Source organism: Balaenoptera acutorostrata, chromosome 3 (genome assembly GCF_949987535.1).
Source record: "Balaenoptera acutorostrata chromosome 3, mBalAcu1.1, whole genome shotgun sequence".
Taxonomy (NCBI): domain Eukaryota; kingdom Metazoa; phylum Chordata; class Mammalia; order Artiodactyla; family Balaenopteridae; genus Balaenoptera; species Balaenoptera acutorostrata.
This window is the reverse complement of record NC_080066.1, coordinates 149643298-149663385: the sequence shown is the minus strand read 5'-3', so window position 1 is coordinate 149663385 and position 20088 is coordinate 149643298. Positions and strand designations below refer to the sequence as shown.

Genomic DNA, 20088 nt, shown 5'->3' with positions numbered 1-20088 from the left:
GGGCCCCTGGATATTTCTAGCACCTTCTTGCAGCCCCCGTTGGAAGCCTTTGAGGAGCTATTTGAACATAACCTGTGCTGCTGGCTTCTGGGCCCCTCAGAAGTGATTGGATCCTGCAGTGTTGGAGCCTCTGATTAAATAAATAACCCAGAATTAACTTTGTGTTTCGTTTCAATCTCTACCTATAATTGTGACTCTTCCCCAAAGCTGGGGATGGGGTGAGGCATGCTAGGTGGATTGTTTGGATACATGCTGGCCCATCAGCAAGGAGAATAAACAATACACAGAAATAACTGCTGCGTCTCAGCTGCCTTTTCCGCCACTAGGGAGTCAAGTGTTAGGGACAATTTTTCACCTTGGGCTAAATACGAAAGGCAGCCCACGTACCATCATTGACGTAGTCAAGGTTTGTCACACATACTGTCCTGCTTTTGAATGGTTGTAACTACCCAATATTATACTTTTTAGGGCAGCAACTAACTACAGAGTCGTTAACAGCTGAAGCTCTGGAGTCAGACAGACTCGGTTCAAATCCCGGCTATGCCACTTAACGGCCATGCAACATTGGGCTAGTTTTCTCTTTTTCAGTTTTCTTATCCATCAAATGGGAATAGTAGGGTAATTGCACGAAAGAAATGAGATTATACATGTAAAGATCTGAGGATAGTGCATTTAATAAATGCTCACTATTAATATTATTGCATCTGTATATATTTTAATTTGTACAATATTGTCTCACGGATCACACAAAAAATACATGAAAGTGCTCTGAAAATTTTAAAGCATCATATAAATTAAAGGTATCATTGGTAATAATCTCCTATGACTATTTCTCAACTCTTCCAACTCCTTGAAGACTGGGACTACATCCTATGTCCCAGGGCAAACTGCACAATGACAGGCAAACAAGAAGCCCTCAGTAAATGTCTCTTATCTGACTGAAGCAACATGGCATCGCAAAAAGGGCACAGGTATCAGGAGACTAGGCTGGGATAAAATTAGTTTAAGGCAGGAGAGCCAGTCTGCAGGCATCATTTAGTCATTCAACAAATATTTGTTGAACACATTCTATGTGCTAGATATTGAGTCCAGGTAATTTCATCAAAAAAGAGGCTACGAGTTCCCACATAGCCAAATCCCTGGGCAGTCTCCACAGTCCCAGCCTACTCTAGAAGCACAAAGGCGCAGCCAGCATTGTACACCACTGAACAAATGGCGCATTGCTTTGGGGGAAGCCCCATCCTACCTGGCTGCCAGCAGCTCTGATTGAGGGTTGCGGGAGGGAGTAAAAGTGAGGGAGTGGGCCGCTTTCAACAGAAATGACAGGAACTGCTGCCTGTTAATTTATTTTTATTTACACTTAATTCGTCCGCAGTTCAGTCTCCCAGTCTATACAATGCTCTTTCCCCTAGATATCATCTCTCCCTCCCCCCATCCCTATGTGGTCAGCCCCTGGCCCACTCTACCCTGCCCTTCTGCTGTCACAGCTGCCTGCTGGCTGGGAGTCTGGGAGAATGGTATGTGTGGTCACCAGAGGGCACTGAGAGTGGGCTTCGATGGCATGTGAATCCTGGCAGAGTCTCAGATCCCCAAGTGGGAGAGGAGAAAGCACAAACCAAGACAACGCGTGAGGGAGGGAGGCAGGGCCTGAGGTTCTTGTGGGTGGGGAGCGGGTGTGTGTGCAGAAATCCAGTGTACAGATTCTCAGACTCTGTTGGCTTAACCAACGCTTCTGGTGTCTGTCGCATCCCTGGATTTGTCACAGTTGCCTTGAGATGCTGCAGTCTGTCAGGAAGCTGTGGAGGGGTCCAGCCCGTGGGCTCCGTGCCTGACGCCTTTGGGATGGTGCACCTGCCAGGCTCTGCCTCTGCCAGAAGCACTGGCCCAAGTCAAAGCTGCAATGGCGTTCCCCACCTGTGACAGTCCTCTCCAGCTGTTCCCGCTGAAGTTAGGTCTCTCCCAGCGGCTGCCCTACTGGAAAGACGATGTCCCTTGTCAGGGCAACCCACCAGATTCCAAATCTGCCCGTCTCCTTCTTTTCACACTGCGAGTAGACAAAGAGTTGAGGGGCAATAGGAGGAGGAAGTGGGGAGAAAGGAACAGAAGCCTCGGAAGGGCTCTCCACCAGGGGGTGCCTGGATGCCGCGGGTCAGGCTCGGCTTTAGAAAGGTGTTCTCGTTACATGGCTTCCTTCTCTCTCTGGGAGCATCGGCTGAGCTTCATCTCCGTCAGCTGGATATATCGAATCACGTTGGTGTCTGTGAGGAGAGAAACACACCTTAGGGAACAGCTGGTGAGGGGAACTCTTGGGTCTACGGAGAATCAGACCAAAGCTGTATCTGCAGACCATGGACAAGCCAGACTCACTCAGCCAAGGTCCAGCATGGCTGAGAGGGCATCCAGAACGTGGTTCCCCTCCTTCACTGCTCCACGCGGACAGGTCCCTGTGACCCAGAGGACAGACGCCAAGGAGAGGAGAGGCAGGGGACTTTCTCCCCTTATTCCTATGGAGCAGCAAACCCCAGTGGTCCTGAGTCAGCACAGTTAGTTGGAGTTTAACCTCAGGCAACTTAGAAGTTTCTCTGAGCCTCTTGTCTCGTCTGCAAGAAACAACCTCCATTTCTGAGTGCCTACTTTATGCCGTGTTTTTAACCTTCATTGTCTCACTGAACCCTCATTATAACCCTGGAAGGTATGTTTCATCATCCTCACTGTGACCAAAGTTAAAACTGGGCCCCAGAGAGATTAAGTCAGATGCCCAAGGAGACACACATAGTTGCTGCATCTGAATCCAAAGGCTGCTTCTCCTGGGGATCATAATATCTTCCTCATAAAATTGCAGTCAGGACCAAAATAGATATGTCTAAAAGGGCTTAATCCAAATGACCAATAAATATGAGTTGATTGTAATGTTTTTTAGTTGGAGAGTTTGGAAGAAATTTGCTTCATTGTCTTATTTTGTTCTTACAAGTAAGGTTAGGCAGCCACTTCACCACAAACTGGGGAATTTCGCCCCAGTTCCAGCCCTTAACTTAGTGAGTGCGGAAGGACATAGAACAACTGTTCAGCCCTGCACACACCAAAATATGAATTAGGCTGCCTGAGATGTTTACTTCCAGAAGTAGAAATGAATGCTGTATAATATTCCAAAATGCCTGCCAGGGCATCCAGAACAGTACTGGCATATGGCAGGTACTCAAGAAAATTCTGTTGAATGAGTCCCATTCTTGGTCCTCAAGTGGCTTAGAGTAGAGTTGGGGGAACACGATTTATATACAGAAAACAAATCAGCAACACATAAAAATAAAGCTATTAGTGTTCTTTAAAAAAATAAAGAGAAAAAGTATATTGGGTATTTGCAAATTCATCCTAACAAAACTCCTTGGAAGGAGAATTGCATTAAAAAAAAATCAGCCATATGAACGACCATGGCAACAGCAAGTCAAAGTCATGGTTTAAATGATACCTCCTCAGGGGTTCCCTGGTGGCACAGTGGTTGAGAATCCGCCTGCCAATGCAGGGGATACGGGTTTGATCCCTGGTCCGCAAAGATCCCACATGCCGCGGAGCAACTAAGCCCGCGAGCCACAACTACGGAGCCTGCAAGCGGCAACTACTGAAGCCCACGCGCCTAGAGCCCATGCTCCACAAGAGAAACCACCTCAGTGAGAAGCCCGCGCACTGCAGCGAAGAGTAGCTCCCGCTCACTGCAACTAGAGAAAGCCCCCCGTGCAGCAACGAAGACCCAACTCAGCCAAAAATAAATAAATAAATAAATAAATTTAAAAAATAAATAAATAAATGATACCTCCTCAGAGAGGGTGTTCCTGACCACCTGGTCTGAAATACCACCCCCTTTAATCTTGACCCTTTGACTCTGCTTTATTTCCTTCATAGCACTTACTACTACTAAATATTACGTTATCAGTTTGTCTGTCTGTTTACTGTCCGTTTTCTTCCATTATAACATAAACTCCTTGAAGGTAGCAACTTTTTTTTGTTCCCTGCTATTTAACCAGCACCTAGAAGAGTTCCTGGCCCATTGTACCTGCTCAATATATATCTGTGGCGTGAATGAATGGCGGGGCTAGTGGATGTGATTTAAGCGAATGGTACAGATAATGCCTGCTCTAAGGACGGGGGTCTGACTGCAGGAGCTGGAGCACGCTTCCTGGAAGATGCTGGGCTTAGCTCCCAGATTATCCATTTGTATTCTGTCTCATCAACCAGAAGGTGAGCTCCTCACAAGTGGGGACCACGTCTTCTTATCTACATCCTTGGCACCCAACACAAATCTTGGCACATAGTAAGAATGCAATATGTACTCATTGAATAAGTAAAGAGGGCTGGATTCTGGGTTGGAAAAATGAAGAATTCCATATTCTATTTGAAAAGAAGAGATGCCCAAGCTCCCTGGAACCCAGACCCCAGGCAAAGGCATGGACTATGTGTTCTCCTTGTTCCAGGACCTAGCACACACCTGACCCCTCATTTGCCATTTCCCTCCCTGCCTGGCCCTGCCAGCCAGGAAATCTGACCATGGCAATGAGGCGGCCTGGGAGCTGCCCCAGGGGGCTGGTGGTAAGGAAACAGCAATTGCTGCCTTACCTGTTGGCTGTCGGGTCCTTGCTTCTTTCAGGTAGTAGAGTGCTTTGTCATAGTCTCCAAGGTGGTAGAAGGCCACACCGGACCGGTAAAGGGCCTTGAAATTCTCCCCTTCTTTCTTCAGGACTTTGAGGCAGTACTCTTTGACTCGTTCATAGTTCACCAGCTCAGCCTGCAGCAGGCAGGCTACAGAGGAAGGGAGAAAGAAGGGAAAGTGCCATCAACACAGCAGCAGCAGCCTCTGAATGTCTCTCTTTGGTTTTTCCTCTCTGACCAGAGAAGATTTACGAGTGCTGGGGCTTTACGGTGGGGTTTATGCCATGGAGTTTGTCATCAAATAATTCTGGGTTCTAGGATCCAGTTTCATCTTCAACAAGCTGTGTGACCTTGAGCAAGTTACTTGACCTTGAGCAAGTTACTTGACCTTGTATTATGGATTGAATTGTGCCCCCCGCCCCCCTCAAAAGATATGTTGGAGTCCTAGCCTCCAGTGCTTTAGAATGTGACCTTATTTGGAAATAGGGTCTTTACAAAGGTAATCAAGTTAAAAAGAGGTCATTAGAGTGGGTTCTAATCCAATCTTACTAGTGTCCTTATAAAAAGGGTACAACAGACTGAATGTTTGCGTCCCCCCGAACATTCACATGTTGAAAACTAATCCCCAGAGTGACGGTATTTGGAGGTGAGGTCTTTGGGAGGTGACTAGGTATTGAGGGTGGGGCCCTTATGACTGGGATTAGTGCTCTTATAAAAGAGACCCCAGAGAGCTCCCTCACCGCTTCTGCTATGTGAGGACACAGTGAGACAACAGCCATCTATGAACCAGGAAGCGGGCCCTCACCAGACACTGAATCTGCTGTGTCTTGATCTTGGACTTCCCAGCCCCTAGAACTATGAGAAATAAGTGGTTGTTGTTTGAGCCACCCAGTGTGCAATACTTTTGTTACAGCAGCCCAAAGAGACTAAGACAAATGAGAAGTTTGGACACCAAGACAGACACACAGGAAAGATGATGTGAAGAGACACAGGGAGAAGACGGCCACCTACAAGCCAAGGAATGCCTGGGGCTACCTGAAGCTAGGAGAGAAGCACAGCTCTCGGAAGGAACCAACCCTACCAACACCTTGATCTTGGACTCCTAGCCTCCAGAAGCATGAGACAGAACATATCTATTGTTTAAGCCGTCAGTTTGTGACACTTTCATTGTGGCTACTGTAGGGACAAGCCACAAGAGGCAATGATAATACTAACCTTGGCCAATATTTGTCAAGTGCTTCGCTTGTGCCGGATGCTTGCTTCATTGCTTTACTTGACTCACCTGATAGAATCTTTGGGATACTATAACAAAGGTCCAACTATTATTCCCATTTTACAGATGAGGAAGCTGAGGCCCAGAGAGGTTTAAGTAACTTCCCAAGGACACACAACATGAAAGAGGCAAGGCTGAGATTTAAATCAAAACTGTCCAGCTCCAGAGCCCAAGTTCCTTACTGACCTGTTGAAGGGATTATATAAAATGACCGCACAGTATTTGACACAGGGCTTGGCACATAGTAAGCACCCACACTGTTACTTCATGTAATTATAATTCTTTGCAGCCCCTGCAATCCTGTGGCGACAACTGCCTCTGACTTTCCTCAAGTTCTCTTCCACACGTTTGTCTCTGCAGTCCCTGGGAGCAGGGGCCTCTGATGGGCTAGTGACCAGCCTTATACAGAGCACATCTCTGGGCATGAGAGACCTGGGGGTCCCAGGCAAGAGGAAGCTGAGGCTGGCAGGTGCCTATGTGGGGCTCCTTCCTATTCCAGAGTCAGTTATCTCTGAGTACACCATCTCCCCCTTGAAGCTTTCTCTCACCAGCAATCAGTCACAGGGCCAGGGCTAGGGCGAGGGTGAGGAAGTTTGTACCCTTGAGAGTGAGCACCTCCTTACATACTGTGCCCTAGGGGCCTTACTTGCCTCACCCTAATCCCAGCCTTGCTGAGCAACTCGGTCTCCATTCCATCCCTCAAACATTCAGTAGGCGTTGACTAAAGGCAAAGAGGGGTGTCAAACACACTGGAGGAATTTTTTAAAAGGGGGTGGGGTGGGGTGGGGGAAGGGCACCTGTCTGCTCCTTCAAAGTGAATGAAAACAGACTGAGGAGGTCAAACCGCTGCTTCCTGCCAAGACCTGGCTGGTGGGATGTGGGAGGGTGCTGATGCGCTGCTCCTTTGCACTCAGGTTCCTCCCACATTGGAAGAACCATCCTCGGGATAGAGGCAAGTCACTGATTTTAATCTTCAGGGGTCTAACTTCAGCTGTTTTGATTCCTTAAATAACTTCCCAGGGACGTGAACTGCTGATTAAGAGACCAGATCTTTCATTGGGCATTTTAGACAAAAAAACCCAAAAAACCCCCAAACAAAAAACATCCTTTTGCAGGCTGAGTTGGAGGTATGACAACCAGGAAGTGGCAGAGAATCAGCCCAGATCTGGAAATTGACCCATCACGTTCCACTCGCTACAGGGCAGGAAACCAAACAAGTCGACAGAAGCAGCAGGCTGCTAACCCCGTGGGCATGGGCGTGGGTGGCTGTGGTCTCTGAGACACGCAGACCTGCTGGCACACTAGGGGTCCACCCTGCCGAGCTGATGCCACCAGCTCCCTGCCCTCTCTTCCCTCAGCTGTGGGGTGGAGGCCCCCCTGCCCCCCTGCTCCACCCCGATGCTGCTGGAGTTTGCCTTGGTGCTTTCACAGCTCTGCCGACAGGGAGGGGTTCTGTCGTGAGGTTCCCGCCTGGGAATAGGGCCTCCACACCCTGTAACCTGCCAGGCCCCACCTCCCCTGTGGTCTGAACCCTGGTCCACAACCAGGTCTCACAGTTCACACCAGATCTGCAGGGGAATTCCAGACATTTTCACTGAATGAGTCCTGGAAATCGATTGCTATCCTTCTTTTGCCCAAGGTGGGGGGATGGTGTGTGAGGGGGAGGACTTTCCCATTTCCAGGCCTTCCTGGAAGGCCCCAGTTTTAGACATTCAAAAACTGTTTTTTAAAAGAAACAAAGATCCATTTCCTAGACTGCTTAGGTCAGCAAACAGAAGTGTCTGAGGATGGAGGGCTGGACGGGAAGAGGGCTCTCAGCTGAGAACAGAGGATACGAGATGGCGCGTGGAAGCTTGGACAGGAAACCCTTCAGTTCTGGGGGCAGCTGTTGGAGCCAAGTCTCACACAGGTAGCAGCCAGTGAGGTTCCCACTATAAATATTTTAAGCTGGGTAATTTTTTTTAGGGGGGGATGTCCTGTGCATTGTAGGATGTTTAGCAACATCCTTGTGTTCTACCCACTAGATGCCAGTTGTGACAAGCAAAAAAATGTCTCCAGATATCGCCAAATGTCCCCTGGTGGGGGGCGGGGGGAATCACCCTTGTGTGAGAACAGTTGATGTAGGTGGAAAGGAGAAAAAGCTTTCTATGTGGTGGGGGGGAGGGAGGGAAGGATGGAGGAAGGAAGGAAGAAGGAAAGAAAGAAAGAAAGAGAAAAGAGGAAGGAAGGAAAGAAAGAAAGAGAGAGAAAGAAAGAAAGGAAGGAAGGAAGGAAGAAAGGAAGGAAGGAAGAAAGGAAGAAAGATAGAAAGAAAGAGAGATTATGGCTTATTTGAGGAGGTTTGAGTAGCCAAGCCCAGCTGGAGCAGAGAGACTGAAGGGAAGGGTAAAAGGGAATAAAGCTAGAGAAGCAAGATGAAACCAGGACACACAGACCCTTCTGGTTCATGTTGAGGATCTGGGACTTTATTCTTAGGGCGAGAGTGGATTTGGATGATAAAATGATGGTGACTCGGTTGACTCAAGCTGAGGCAGAAAGGCAGGAGAAAGGGATTCATTCAAGCGGCACCCAGGAGTCAGAACTGACTAGCATTAGGGAACCCCTGAAATATGTCCCCTCTGCTGTTACACTCATGTGCTTAGAGCCCGTCATCCCAGGAGATCCTAGATTGCCATTTTGGATTCACTGATGATCCACGAGTTTTCTTCCACATTGTAGCAACCTGGTCTCCATCTGAAATTAGGTTTAAAATACGAGTCTCTGTGCTGTACTGTACAGCACAGATCAACATTCTAAAGAGTACTGGGCTGGGAATCAGAAGAGCTGGATCCTCGTCCCACCTTTGCCACTAGCCAACATTAGGAAAATCACTTTCCCTTTCGGGGCCTCAGCAAAAACGAGGGGCCCACACTTCATTGAGTAATCTCTACCATCCGTTTCCACCTAACAGCCTGTGAATATAAATGTTCACCACTTAATAGAAGGATGAAATTGTTTCACTGGTTCCTCTTCAAAAGGACATCTGTTCTATCACTTTTGGTAAGGCATCTTCTGCTGGAGATGACAATCAGAACTGGTGGGGCAGCGATTGAAGGGCTTGTCTAAAACAGTTCTGCTATGTGGAGATTTGTTTTGGCACAGAGATGGGATTATGTTCGGATGTGGTCTTCCCAAGCCAAGGCTCTGGGGCGGGATCTTCCCTGCAGGGCGTAAGCACTGCCACTGTTGGCCAGTCCCAGCTTAGGAGACAGTGGACTTGGGAAGGCAGGCCTCGGGCTGGCTGGAAAGGGAGCTTGTTCTTGTCCATGGCCTCGGCTCTGAGTATATATTTGGCTTCAAAGATGCAGTTATTAAGCGGCAGATGCCCGGTGGGGAGACATGTCCAAAGTGGACATGTGGAGATGGGCCCGGGCTCCCAGACCACCATATCTAGAAGCTCTTTTCAGAGAAATATTATGAACTTTCTGGTCTCTGGGTCTTCTGACAAGTTTGAATAAATGCTGCATCCTGGAATCAACCAAGCTGTGGAGAATTAGGACAAGCTTCCATTCATACTTGGAAAGGAGTGCTAGAAGGGAAACTGCCTTCCCTGAGCCTAACATGGTGGCAGCAGTAGTGGCCAGTGCAACTTACAAGAGAAAGGTAAATTTGGAGGACAAAATTGGGGCGGTAAATCCTCAATCACTCCTCCCATGTGGAGATTCCTCTTCCATTGCCACCCTTGGGTGGTTAGGGTATGATTTTATGAAAAGAGCTTGGCAGGCTTTCTTAGCTCCGCAGAGGAGTCTGCAGTAGGAGAAAGAGAATCAGCAACTTAAACAGCCCCAAGCACTCACACACAGAGACAGAGGAAATCATAAGTTTGATGTTCCCCAAGGCAACCACACTGAGACCACAGGCTAAAACATGTCAGGCTCTCCTGGCTCTGGCACCTGTTTTGTTTCTGTTTTTCCTGGTGCATGCAGGGCATGGTGACAGCCCGGGCAAAACGCCACTTGTTGGCATGAGATGAAAGGAAACTGGATGGGAGGAGGAAGACCAAGTTCATGTAGCCATTGGTTTTCTTCTGACAGCCGATTCACTACCATTTGCCCTTACCTGCTGGACAGGAGGGAAGCCTGGGCTGGATGGGAGGGAAGGAAAGACCCATCTGGGGCCAGGAGTGAGGAGGGGGAACCCGCTTCATGAGGCTGCTCCCTGTTAGGAGTTGAATTGTGTCCTTCCAAAAAGGTATGTTGGAGTCCTAATCCTCAACACTTCAGAATGTGATCCCATATGGAGAGAGGGTCTTTACAGAGGTGATCAAGTCAAAATGAGGTCAGTAGGATGGACCCTAATTCAGTACGACTGGTGTCCGTATGAAAAGGAGAAATTTGGACACAGAGTCAGACACACACAGAAAAGACGATGTGAAGAGACACAGGGAGAAGATGGCCACCACCAAGCCAAGGAATGCCAGAGGTTACCAGAAGCTAGGAGAGAGGCCTGGAACAGATTCTCCCTCACAGCTCTCGGAAGGAACCAACCCTACCAACACCTTCATCTTGGACTCCTAACCTCCAGAACTATGAGACAGTGTTTCTCTGTTATTTTAAGCCATGCAGTTTGTGGCGCTTTATGATGGTGGCCTTAGGAAACTAATGACCACCTTGCTGGTCATTTCTTTGGGAAGTGGGCCCAGGAATTGGCTATTATGTTCCTGGGGGAAATTTTCCCAAACCAAATTATTTGATCCATTTTCAAATTGATTTCAAAGGGTGCTGGCATAGTAGTCAAGTGGAAAGAGCTTGGATCAGGATAGAGGTGACATTCAGGATATTTAACAACTGGTATAGGTCCTAAACACACTGAATAGGCACATGGGATTGTGCCAGTTCTGGGGTGTTCTGGCTGCACGTCAGTGCTGGATCTGGAGATACAGTCCTAGGCTGGAATCCAAGCTCTGCCACGCACTAGCCCAGGCCCTTGGGCAGGTTACTTCATCTCCCTCGGTCTCCTGCTTCTCATGTGTTAAATGAAGATAATAATACCTATTTTGTAGGAACGCTTGTGATGATAAAATGAGGTAATTAATGTTTGTTATATGCCCCACACAGCGCTGGGCACAAAAACTGATTCTCATAAATGCTAGTTCTTTAGGAAATCACTGGTCAAATGTGGTTTCCCCAGCAATGTGTTATGTTAATCAGAGGAAATTTCCATTTTGAATCCTACACACAGTGCAGGAAACTACAGCTTAATTTAAAGCCAATTTTCAAGAATAGGTCAGATATATTTTGGAAGGTAATTGAGAGGGTCTTTCTTTCTTTTTTTAGCATCTTGATTCTTTTTTTAAAAATTGAGGTAGGGACTTCCCTAGCGGTCTAGTGGTTAAGAATCTGCACTTCCACTGCAGTGGGCGCGGGTTCAATCCCTTGTCGGGGAACTAAGATCCCGCATGCCACGTGGTGTGGCCAAAGAAAATAAAAAATAACCAAAAAAAAAATTGAAAAAAAGTTTTAAAAATTGAGGTAAAGTTGACATAACATGATGGTCGTTTCGGGTGTACAACATGGTGATTTGATGTTTGTATATATTGCAAAATGATAGAGGGTCTTTCTGTGGCAGAGCAATGGGAATGTAGTGTGTGCAGTGAAATGATGGGTATTTTTACTTATTAAGCTTCATATCCAGGACTGTTATGACCCACCCAATTTTACCTTTCCATAAAAGTACTGATTTTCCTCTCTGTGTACACGAATGCTTACACTCAGTGTTCTGAAAACAACTTTCTTCTCTTGATTTCTCTCTTTTTTTTTCTTTCTGGACATTTATGTTGCCTCTACATTTTAGATACTGAAGTAACTTTATGATAAATATACTCATGGAGGTTTTGTTTATGTTAAATATAACCTATAATCCCAGGGTTACAATTACTAGGTCAGGGTGTGTGACCGTCTGCGTGGCCTTTGCCACGTAACACACAGATCTTTCCCCTTGACAGTGGCTGTTTACTTAGAGCCTTGGGCCCTTCCAAACACCTAGAAATCTTCATTTCAGAAATAATCTATGTTTGGCTTGCTTTTATTTCACTGGGTTGTGGGGAGGGCAAAGAAGACAGCTGGGAGGAGACGGGCAAACCCCAGTTTGCACAAAAAGATGTCTACTTTCTAAGGGAGATGAAGAATTTAGGGGTAAGGCAGACCTGGGTTCTAATCCTGACTACCCCTGGCCAGTTATGCGGCCTTAGAAAGTGACTGGCCCTCTCTAAGACTAGTTTCCTCGTCTCTGAAATAAATACAGCAACTCTATCGAACTCACCGGTCTGTTCTGAGGATGAAGTAAGAAAGTGCACCACAATGCTGGATGCAGTGCTGGGCCCACAGCAAATGCTCCGTGGACATGAGCTGATTCAAAGATCAGCAAAAATGCTCCGCCCCCAAACCTGTGCAGCGAGGGCAGAGCCCATCCCCGATTTCTCATTTTTCCTTTCATGGTCTCGGATGTACATAAACTCATACTTGCCCCAAATGTTTCCCACACCTAGGTTTGATGCTTGGTTTTACTTACCAGTTTTCCTTTCGAAAGTGTGCTCAAAGGTGTGTTTTCCTATTGGCAGTGGGTGGGTATATGCAGAGAACATGATAAAAGCAGCTTTGCAGCCAGAAAAGGGGGCTTAGGGAAAGAATGGGGTAGGGTTCTGGGACTATTTTCTTTTCATTTATAGATTAGACAGCCTCTGAGTCAACAGTTGGTTGTGCCCTCCCCCCACCCGTCTACATCCCTAAACTGCAGACGTGAATGCTGCCTCCTGCCTGCTCTCAGCCCTTCTCTCATCACGAGTGGATGATTGGGTACCACTGCCGATATTTCACTGACAGCTTTATGGATGGGGTGGCAGACAGACCCAAAGTTGCTGGGCTCCTCTGGAGTCCTAATAATTTGGGAAAGCTAGGAGCTCTAAAAGCCAGCTGTGGCAGGAAAATGAATAGGCCTGGTTCCTGACTCTATAGGGCATGAAAGAGCCTTCGAGAGAAGACGGAAATAGTTTTACGGAGAAGTTGCTGGCCAGTTTCAGTGCCTCTGAGTTAGTTGATACAAGACAATGTCCCCAGCACCAGCATTCACCTGGCATCCTTGGGTTAAAACAGCTCGCCTCTCAGAGGTTCAGTTTTGAAGTGGGTAAAAATGAAGGTAATTATGGCTGCTCCCTACCTTGAAGGCTTGTGAGCAGGATGAGAAAAGTCAGGGTTTCCCAAGGGCCAGACCCTGACATCTGATGAGAACCCCACAGTGTTTCTCATTAAATCATCCATGCTAACTGATCATCATTAGTTAACATGGAGATTCTGGAACCCTGTAATCCACATGTTTTTCTTAAGTCTATTTTTTTTTTTTGGCTGAGCCGCACAGCATGTGGGATCTTAGTTCCCCGACCAGGGATCGAACCTGCGCCCCCTGCATTGGAAGCGTGGAGTCTCATCCACCGGACCGCCAGGGAAGTCCCTGTAATCCACATTTTTAAAAAGTCCCCAGTGAGCACCTGCAGGTGGGCCATCTCACCTGAGCTAGTACTTTACATTCTACCATTTTTGATGTATGTTTCTTCAGGAACATCTACTGGTTAAACCATGAGAGCCCAGGATAACCATGGGAGGCCCCAGGATTACCCACAAGGGCAAACAGGTCCCAGAAAGCCATGCCCTAGAGCCGGGAAATCTGCACATGTAGGCAAACAACTGTTCTCCGACAGTCAACATGTGACATTTTGGATTCTTTCCTTCTTAGTGATTAGAGATTTCTGACTGGCGAATAGGAGCCCAGGCCAAGGAAATGAAGAAACAGGGTAGAACGCTGAGATGCTTCATGATGAGCTCAGGAGAATCTAGCCTTGCACCATAGGCAGTATTCATCTATCCTCCCAGAAGGGTAGTAAGAGTAAGAGCAGGTAAACTTGATCAAGCATGAATTGGCCAAGGAGTGTTCTAAGCATTAACTCATTTAATCTGGACAACAGCCTATGAGGTAGGTTCTAGTATTTTGCCCATTTTCCAGATGGGGAAACTAAGGCCCAAGGAAGTTCAGTCACTTGCCAAAGGTCACAAAGCTAATATGCATCAGGGCCAGGATTTGATTCTAAGCCGTCTGTCACCTGAGACCGCGCTCTTAAGCATTACCCACAGTGCTCTCTTAGAATGTTCAACTGCCTATAATGAATTTTAATTCAGTTCCTTCATTAGACAGCTTTGAGGCTTGAGTTCTGCTTCTTGCCAGGTGCAACGGTGGGACCCTGTTGGTACCAAACTGTGCTCATTTTATTTGTATACTTTATCTGCATACATCTCATTTGGAAGCTTCCTATAGAACTCTCTGGGACCCTCTACCCCTCTTATGTCTCTGCATTCAAAGACAAAAACAAACAAACAAAACCAAGTGCAGAGTTTCCACCAAGGCTTCTCTTTTTTAAGTCCTAAAACCACCTGCATCTCCAATTCCATTGAGAGTCGGCTGTGATCCTAATAGGGCTGACATGACACATCTCTGGTTTCTTCCTGAAACAACATCCATCTTAGCTGCTGCTGGCCAGACTAACACCAACAGTATTATTTTTTAATTGAAATTTTTATTGAGATAATATTAGATTCACATACAGTTGTAAGAAATAATACAGAGATCCCTTGCACCCTTTATCCAGTTCCCCCAATGATAACATCTTATAAAACTATAGTATAATATATTGACTACCATATTGACACTGATACAATCTGCAGATCTTATTCAGGTTTTCCAGCTTTACTTATACTCATTTGTGTGTGTGTGTGTTAATTCTATACCATTTATCACATATGTGGTTTCCTCTGTCTACCGCCAAAGTTAAGTTACAGAACAGTTCCATCACAGGAGGGATCCTGTTGCCCTTTTATAACTACATCCACGTCTCTCCTGTATCCCACCTCCTTTTTCACCCTGACAACCACTAATCTGTTCTCCATTACTAAAATTTTGTCATTTCAAAGTGTTACGTAAATGGAATCATATAGCATGAAGTTGTTGAGAATTAGCTTTTTTTTCACTTAGCATAATCTTGAGATAATCCCCTTGAGATGCATCCAAGCTGTTACAAGTATCAATAGTTCATTCCTTTTCATTGCTGAGTAGTATTCCATGGTATGGGCGTACCAGAGTTTGTTTGACTGTTCATCTGTTGAAGGACATCTAGGCCATTTCCAGTGTTTGGTTATTATGAATGATGTTGCTATGAAGAGTTGTGGACAGCATTCAGTCTCTCACCATTTAGTACGATGTTAGCTTTAGTTTTTTTGGTAGGTGCTCTTTATCAAGATCAGGTAATTTCCCTCTATTTCTAACTTGCTGAGAAGTTACCATCTTTCTAATACCTGTGAATTATAGTACAACCCTCCCTAATGGTAACGCTTTCACAGAACATGTAGGGTGGTCTTTTTCTAATGAGGCCAGATCTACAGGTACAGTCATCAAGTGAGCCCTTTTGTTTTCCAATGAATAAAATCATTTCTCACAGCCACAGACTCAGCTCATGCCCATCATGGCAGCTATTTATGACACATACCTTCTTTGCTTTCCAGACAAGCATCTGTAGGGCATCTGTAAACCCTCACACAGCAAAACTACATCATACTGGTTTACACATATTGTATGCTCAGTAAGTAACAATACCAAACATTTATATAGTGTTTCATGACTCACTTGACCTTGACAGTGACTCTGGGAAAATAGGTCTTATTAGTCCTGCTTCCAAGAGCTGAGGCTTAAAGAAGTTAAGTGATTTGCTAAGGCCATTTGAGTTTTAGGGAAAGAGCCAGGACTGTCTAAGCCCAAGCCCACATTGGTTCCACTCCAGCAGAGCTGGTGGGTAAAGAGACCTGGACTCACTGATCCCTGAAGGTCTTTTCCAGGTCTAAGGCACTGAGAAGCGATGACAACTTCCTGCTGACTCAGGAAGCCAGCACCCTTCAAGTGGCAGTATCTTCATTCACATCATTCCTGCCCTGCCTGGCATCTAGATAGAGTTCCCCCATCACTGCTGATACTGTTCCCATGACCAGGAGTCGTCTGGCTTTATCTCATGGGCTAAATCTCCTCTGATTCCATTCACATTAATTTCTGACCTTCTATTTTTCCAATCTAGCACATGCTTACACTGGATTCAAATAAACATTGCCAAGTGTTTCTTTTGTTTTGTTTTGTTTTAGCAACATTATTCTTGGAGGTCTCTTTACACCATTCCCAAGCTGCCCTTTGTTTCCCGCCCTTCGAATTCTTCACATGGATGTCCCCAGCATTCAAGGGCTGCTGCATCCCTCTCACCATCACCACACAATCCTGGGTACAGGCTCTTCGTAAACTTATTCGATGAGGATTCATTCATCACAGCCTGTGCCGGGGCTTTGTAAGGAAATGGAGAGCATTCAAAAGATATTGATATCTTCAGGGAGTTTATATTCTTCTTATTCACCCTCTGTTGGCCACTACTTGGCTGTGAACGTGGCAGTTGAAAGAGCTCAGGTGAAAAACCAGTGTAAAAATCTTATAAACTAAAGGCTTATGTTGACAGTCCTTTAAGGGATATCGAAATCTGCTCAAGAGAGTTGTAATGCCAAAGCCTGAGGTCAGCTCAGCCTTTTGGTGCCTGTCACATGCTCCTGTTCATGAGGGAAGGAGCAGACTTGGGTGCTACAGCAGCATACTTACAACTTATCCCATCCACGGCCCCCAACTCTTATCGACTTCATTGCGGTATATACACAGAGAGAAGTGGAGTAGTAGGAAGAAAGTAGGACAGGATTACTGTTTGTCTTCATTAACACCCTTTCTTGGGTTAGAAGTGGGACTTTGGAAGGGCCAGTTGGGCCATCTGGAATATGACAATGAGTATATACCCAGAAACATTCAGAAGAAACCCATTGCCTGATAGTGTCTTTACCTTGTTGGCTCTGGCCAAGGACACATGTCATGCCCACTGGCAGGAATTCTGAGCCAGGATGGGGGAAAATCTCAGAAGCCAAAATGCCATCTTGTTCTCTTTTTAGACTTTAAAAAATACCTCTCCTGTTCTGATCACCTCTCCCTCCATCCTTCTGTGACCCCAGCAACATCTCTCCTGTTCCTATTGCCTCTCCTGCCATCTTTCCATGACACCAGGGCAAATACCACATAACCAGATATGTTTGGGGATAAGTTAGTTAACAGGCACACGTGTAGCAGAAAGAGCACCTCTGTGGCCTCTCTGTGGCAGCACTGTGTGTATTAGCAAAGTATTGGAAATAACTTAAAGATCCATCAGTAGGAGACTGGTTAAATAAATAACAGGGCATTGGTATAATGGAACATGACACGGACATTAAATCATACTGTAGAAAAATACTTAATGACACTGAAAAATGTTTTTAGTGTAAAATATTGGTGGAAAAAGTTGTGAACGTTTGTGCAGTACAACCTGAATCTTGTGAAAAATAAATGTGTCTGTGTGTGTGTGTGTGTGTGTGTATCAGGGTGAAGAATGTGTTATAACATGCATCAGAGTTCCTCTTAGGGAAGAAATTATCTTTTTTTAGAATACCCTCATCAACTGTGATTTTATTTAAAAAAAAAAATCACCTCTGCCCATTATGTCTTCAAAGAGAGCAGTGGGGGAACCTGGGAGGAGAGATGCAGTAAAGGCTTCTGAAGGGTTTACTGAGCAGAAAGCACTGGCTGTTCACGGAGCACCAATCTGGAGAGACCCAGGGTCAGGAGAGGACTCTGGGCATTACGGTAGAGGAGTGCCTGGAAGGCGGGATTAAAAGGAGGCTCCAGGGGACATGGCTGCTAGCGCTTTTATTCCCAGGACACCTGATCAGGCCAGGGGCTTTCCTCATCCGACGTGAGGAAGGCAGCTCAGTAAACTGGCGCCAGCATAAGACACAAGGGAACAGGCAGAGCAGGCGTGAGGCTGCCAGCTTAGCAGCCTCTCCCTCTTGCAGGGGCCTTGCCTTCCTCCACAGCCTCCTTTCCCCAGCGCACCAGTCAACGCTCTTGCTTGTGAAGCTCCCCAGGGAACCCAGCTGATCACAGCACGCATCTCCTCTTCCTGGAACATCCTTGTTCTCTGCTCTCAGACTCTGAACTGGTCTAACTTGTGAGAGAATCCGAAGTTCTTTCCCTACTAGTTCAGTTCAAAGAACGGGTCAGAGAATCCTGGGGCAGAGGATGGAAAGTGGCAGAGAACAAACACCGTCTGAGGCTTATTCGCTTGCACAACCTCAGGCCAGAGACATGTCTGCCTAGAACCCAGCAGTTTCTCTATTTATTTATTTATTTATTTTTGGCTGCATTGGGTCTTCGTTGCTGCACGTGGGCTTTCTCTAGTTGCGGCGAGCGGGGGCTACACTTCATTGCAGTGCGCGGGCTTCTCATGGCGGTGGCTTCTCTTGTTGCGGAGCTCGGGCTCTAGGTGTGTGGGCTTCAGTAGTTGTGGCACGTGGGCTCAGTAGTTGTGGCTCGCGGGCTCTAGAGCGCAGGCTCAGTAGTTGTGGCGCACGGGCTTAGTTGCTCCGCGGCATGTGGGATCTTCCTGGACCAGGGCTCGAACCCGTGTCCCCTACATTGGCAGGTGGTTTCTTAACCACTGCACCGCCAGGGAAGTCCCAACCCAGTAGTTTCTAAGTGTTTTCTGGACCGCCTTATATCCTGAGAAGCTGGAAGCAGGCATAGACCTCAGGGCCCAAAGGCCCTTGGTTCTGCTGGAGCTCAGTTGCCCTTCAGAGGAAGCCTGATGGCTTACTTGTTCACCCAGCCCCGTGGGCCCAGGTAGGAAACATCCATACCAAAGGCTGTTGGTTCACACCCTGCTTGTCTCCCCTGCACTTAAGAGCTGAAACTTGCTCTTAAGTGGCTACAGTGCAGGGGAGGCGAGCGAGGTGTGACCCCTCTTTTGCTCACTTGCTTCCCATAGTCCCCCACAGCCTCCTTTGCTGAGTCCTTTCTCCTCCCCTCTTGCACACTTTCCCGCCACAGTACCTACCGGAGTAGGAGTTAGATTTACACATAGCCATCATCTATTAAGCATCTGTTACGTGCCAGGCACTGTGCTAGGCATGCGTGCCTGTATCCTTTAATTTCAATCACCATCACAATCCTGTTTGGTGCATACTACTACTGCCACGCTATAATGGAAACAGAAGCTTGTCAAGATTAGGACCATCCCAAGGTTAATGGAGGAGTCGATGGGAAGTCAGGAGTCAAACCCAGATCCTCTTACACTAAGTAAAGATCTTTTCCATCAGGCCACCTTGCCCTACAGGTTTTCTGTTCCTCTGTGCTCCTGTTCTTCCCTCCCATCTTCACTGGCACACACAGGAACACAGCCCTTCTCTCTCTCTCTAGGTATCAGGGAAAATTCCACACAAGTTCCAATGACCCAGTGGCACCTACAGCCTGAGGTTCGGGTCCATTCAGGAAAGGAGCTCAGTTCTGACTCAGCAAGAGCAGTAGGCCCAGAATCACATCCCTCAAATGCTCAGATCTGGCCCGGACTCCTCAGGGCTCTCCAGTCTTGAGTCAATGGTGGCAACCCTCTGAGATGCTATAGCTTCGCCAGCAACTGTTCCCTGAAACTCTTGGCCCTGCCACTGGCAGTCCATTTCTTAAAAGCTTTTTTTTTTTCCCCTCCATCAGAACTTCCTGGCCTAATACAGCCAGTCTTGCCAGATTTCTTATGGTGAATGACTGCCTGAAAGTCTGAATTTTGGAATACTCTGAGAAGGTCTAGCAGCAGTAGGTAATCTCTGGTGCCATCAATTTAGATTCCAGGGCCCAGGCAATATCTTATAGAGGCTTCCAACCCCTACTCTGGTTTCTCTCTGAGACCCTCTGTCTGACTCTATCGTCCTGGGAGACTGCCGTTTACTTTGGTTTACCCTCAAATTTGCAAGGTTACCTTGGAAATCTTAGTTGAGATCTTTATGCTTATTTGTCAGCACATATCAGTAAACTGGAACAAAAGAGAGCTTGTTTCCTGTTTCCTTCCTAAATCTGGTTGCTTCCAGAGGAGAGAGGCTAGAAGGTGGGGGGAGGGGGAGCTAGAGGGTCTTCAAAATCCTAGACGGTTCAACCCTTCTGAAAGGGGACTTGGAGGGCATCTGACCCAACACCGATTGTTTACATATGAGGAAACT

At 46.8% G+C, this 20088-nt stretch overlaps 1 protein-coding gene across 1 annotated transcript in view; it reads right to left on the bottom strand.

Moving 5' to 3' along the window:
• Positions 1 to 656: 656 nt before the first annotated feature.
• TTC9 (tetratricopeptide repeat domain 9) overlaps positions 657 to 20088 on the bottom strand; it is a 30397-nt gene continuing 10965 nt past the window's right edge. The window contains exons 2-3 of the mRNA XM_007184558.2: positions 4609 to 4791; positions 657 to 2258 (exon numbers count right to left, since the gene is read on the bottom strand). Coding sequence (XP_007184620.2) covers positions 2179 to 2258; positions 4609 to 4791 — 263 coding nt within the window. The 3' untranslated portion in view covers positions 657 to 2178. The remainder of the gene's footprint in view (positions 2259 to 4608; positions 4792 to 20088) is intronic.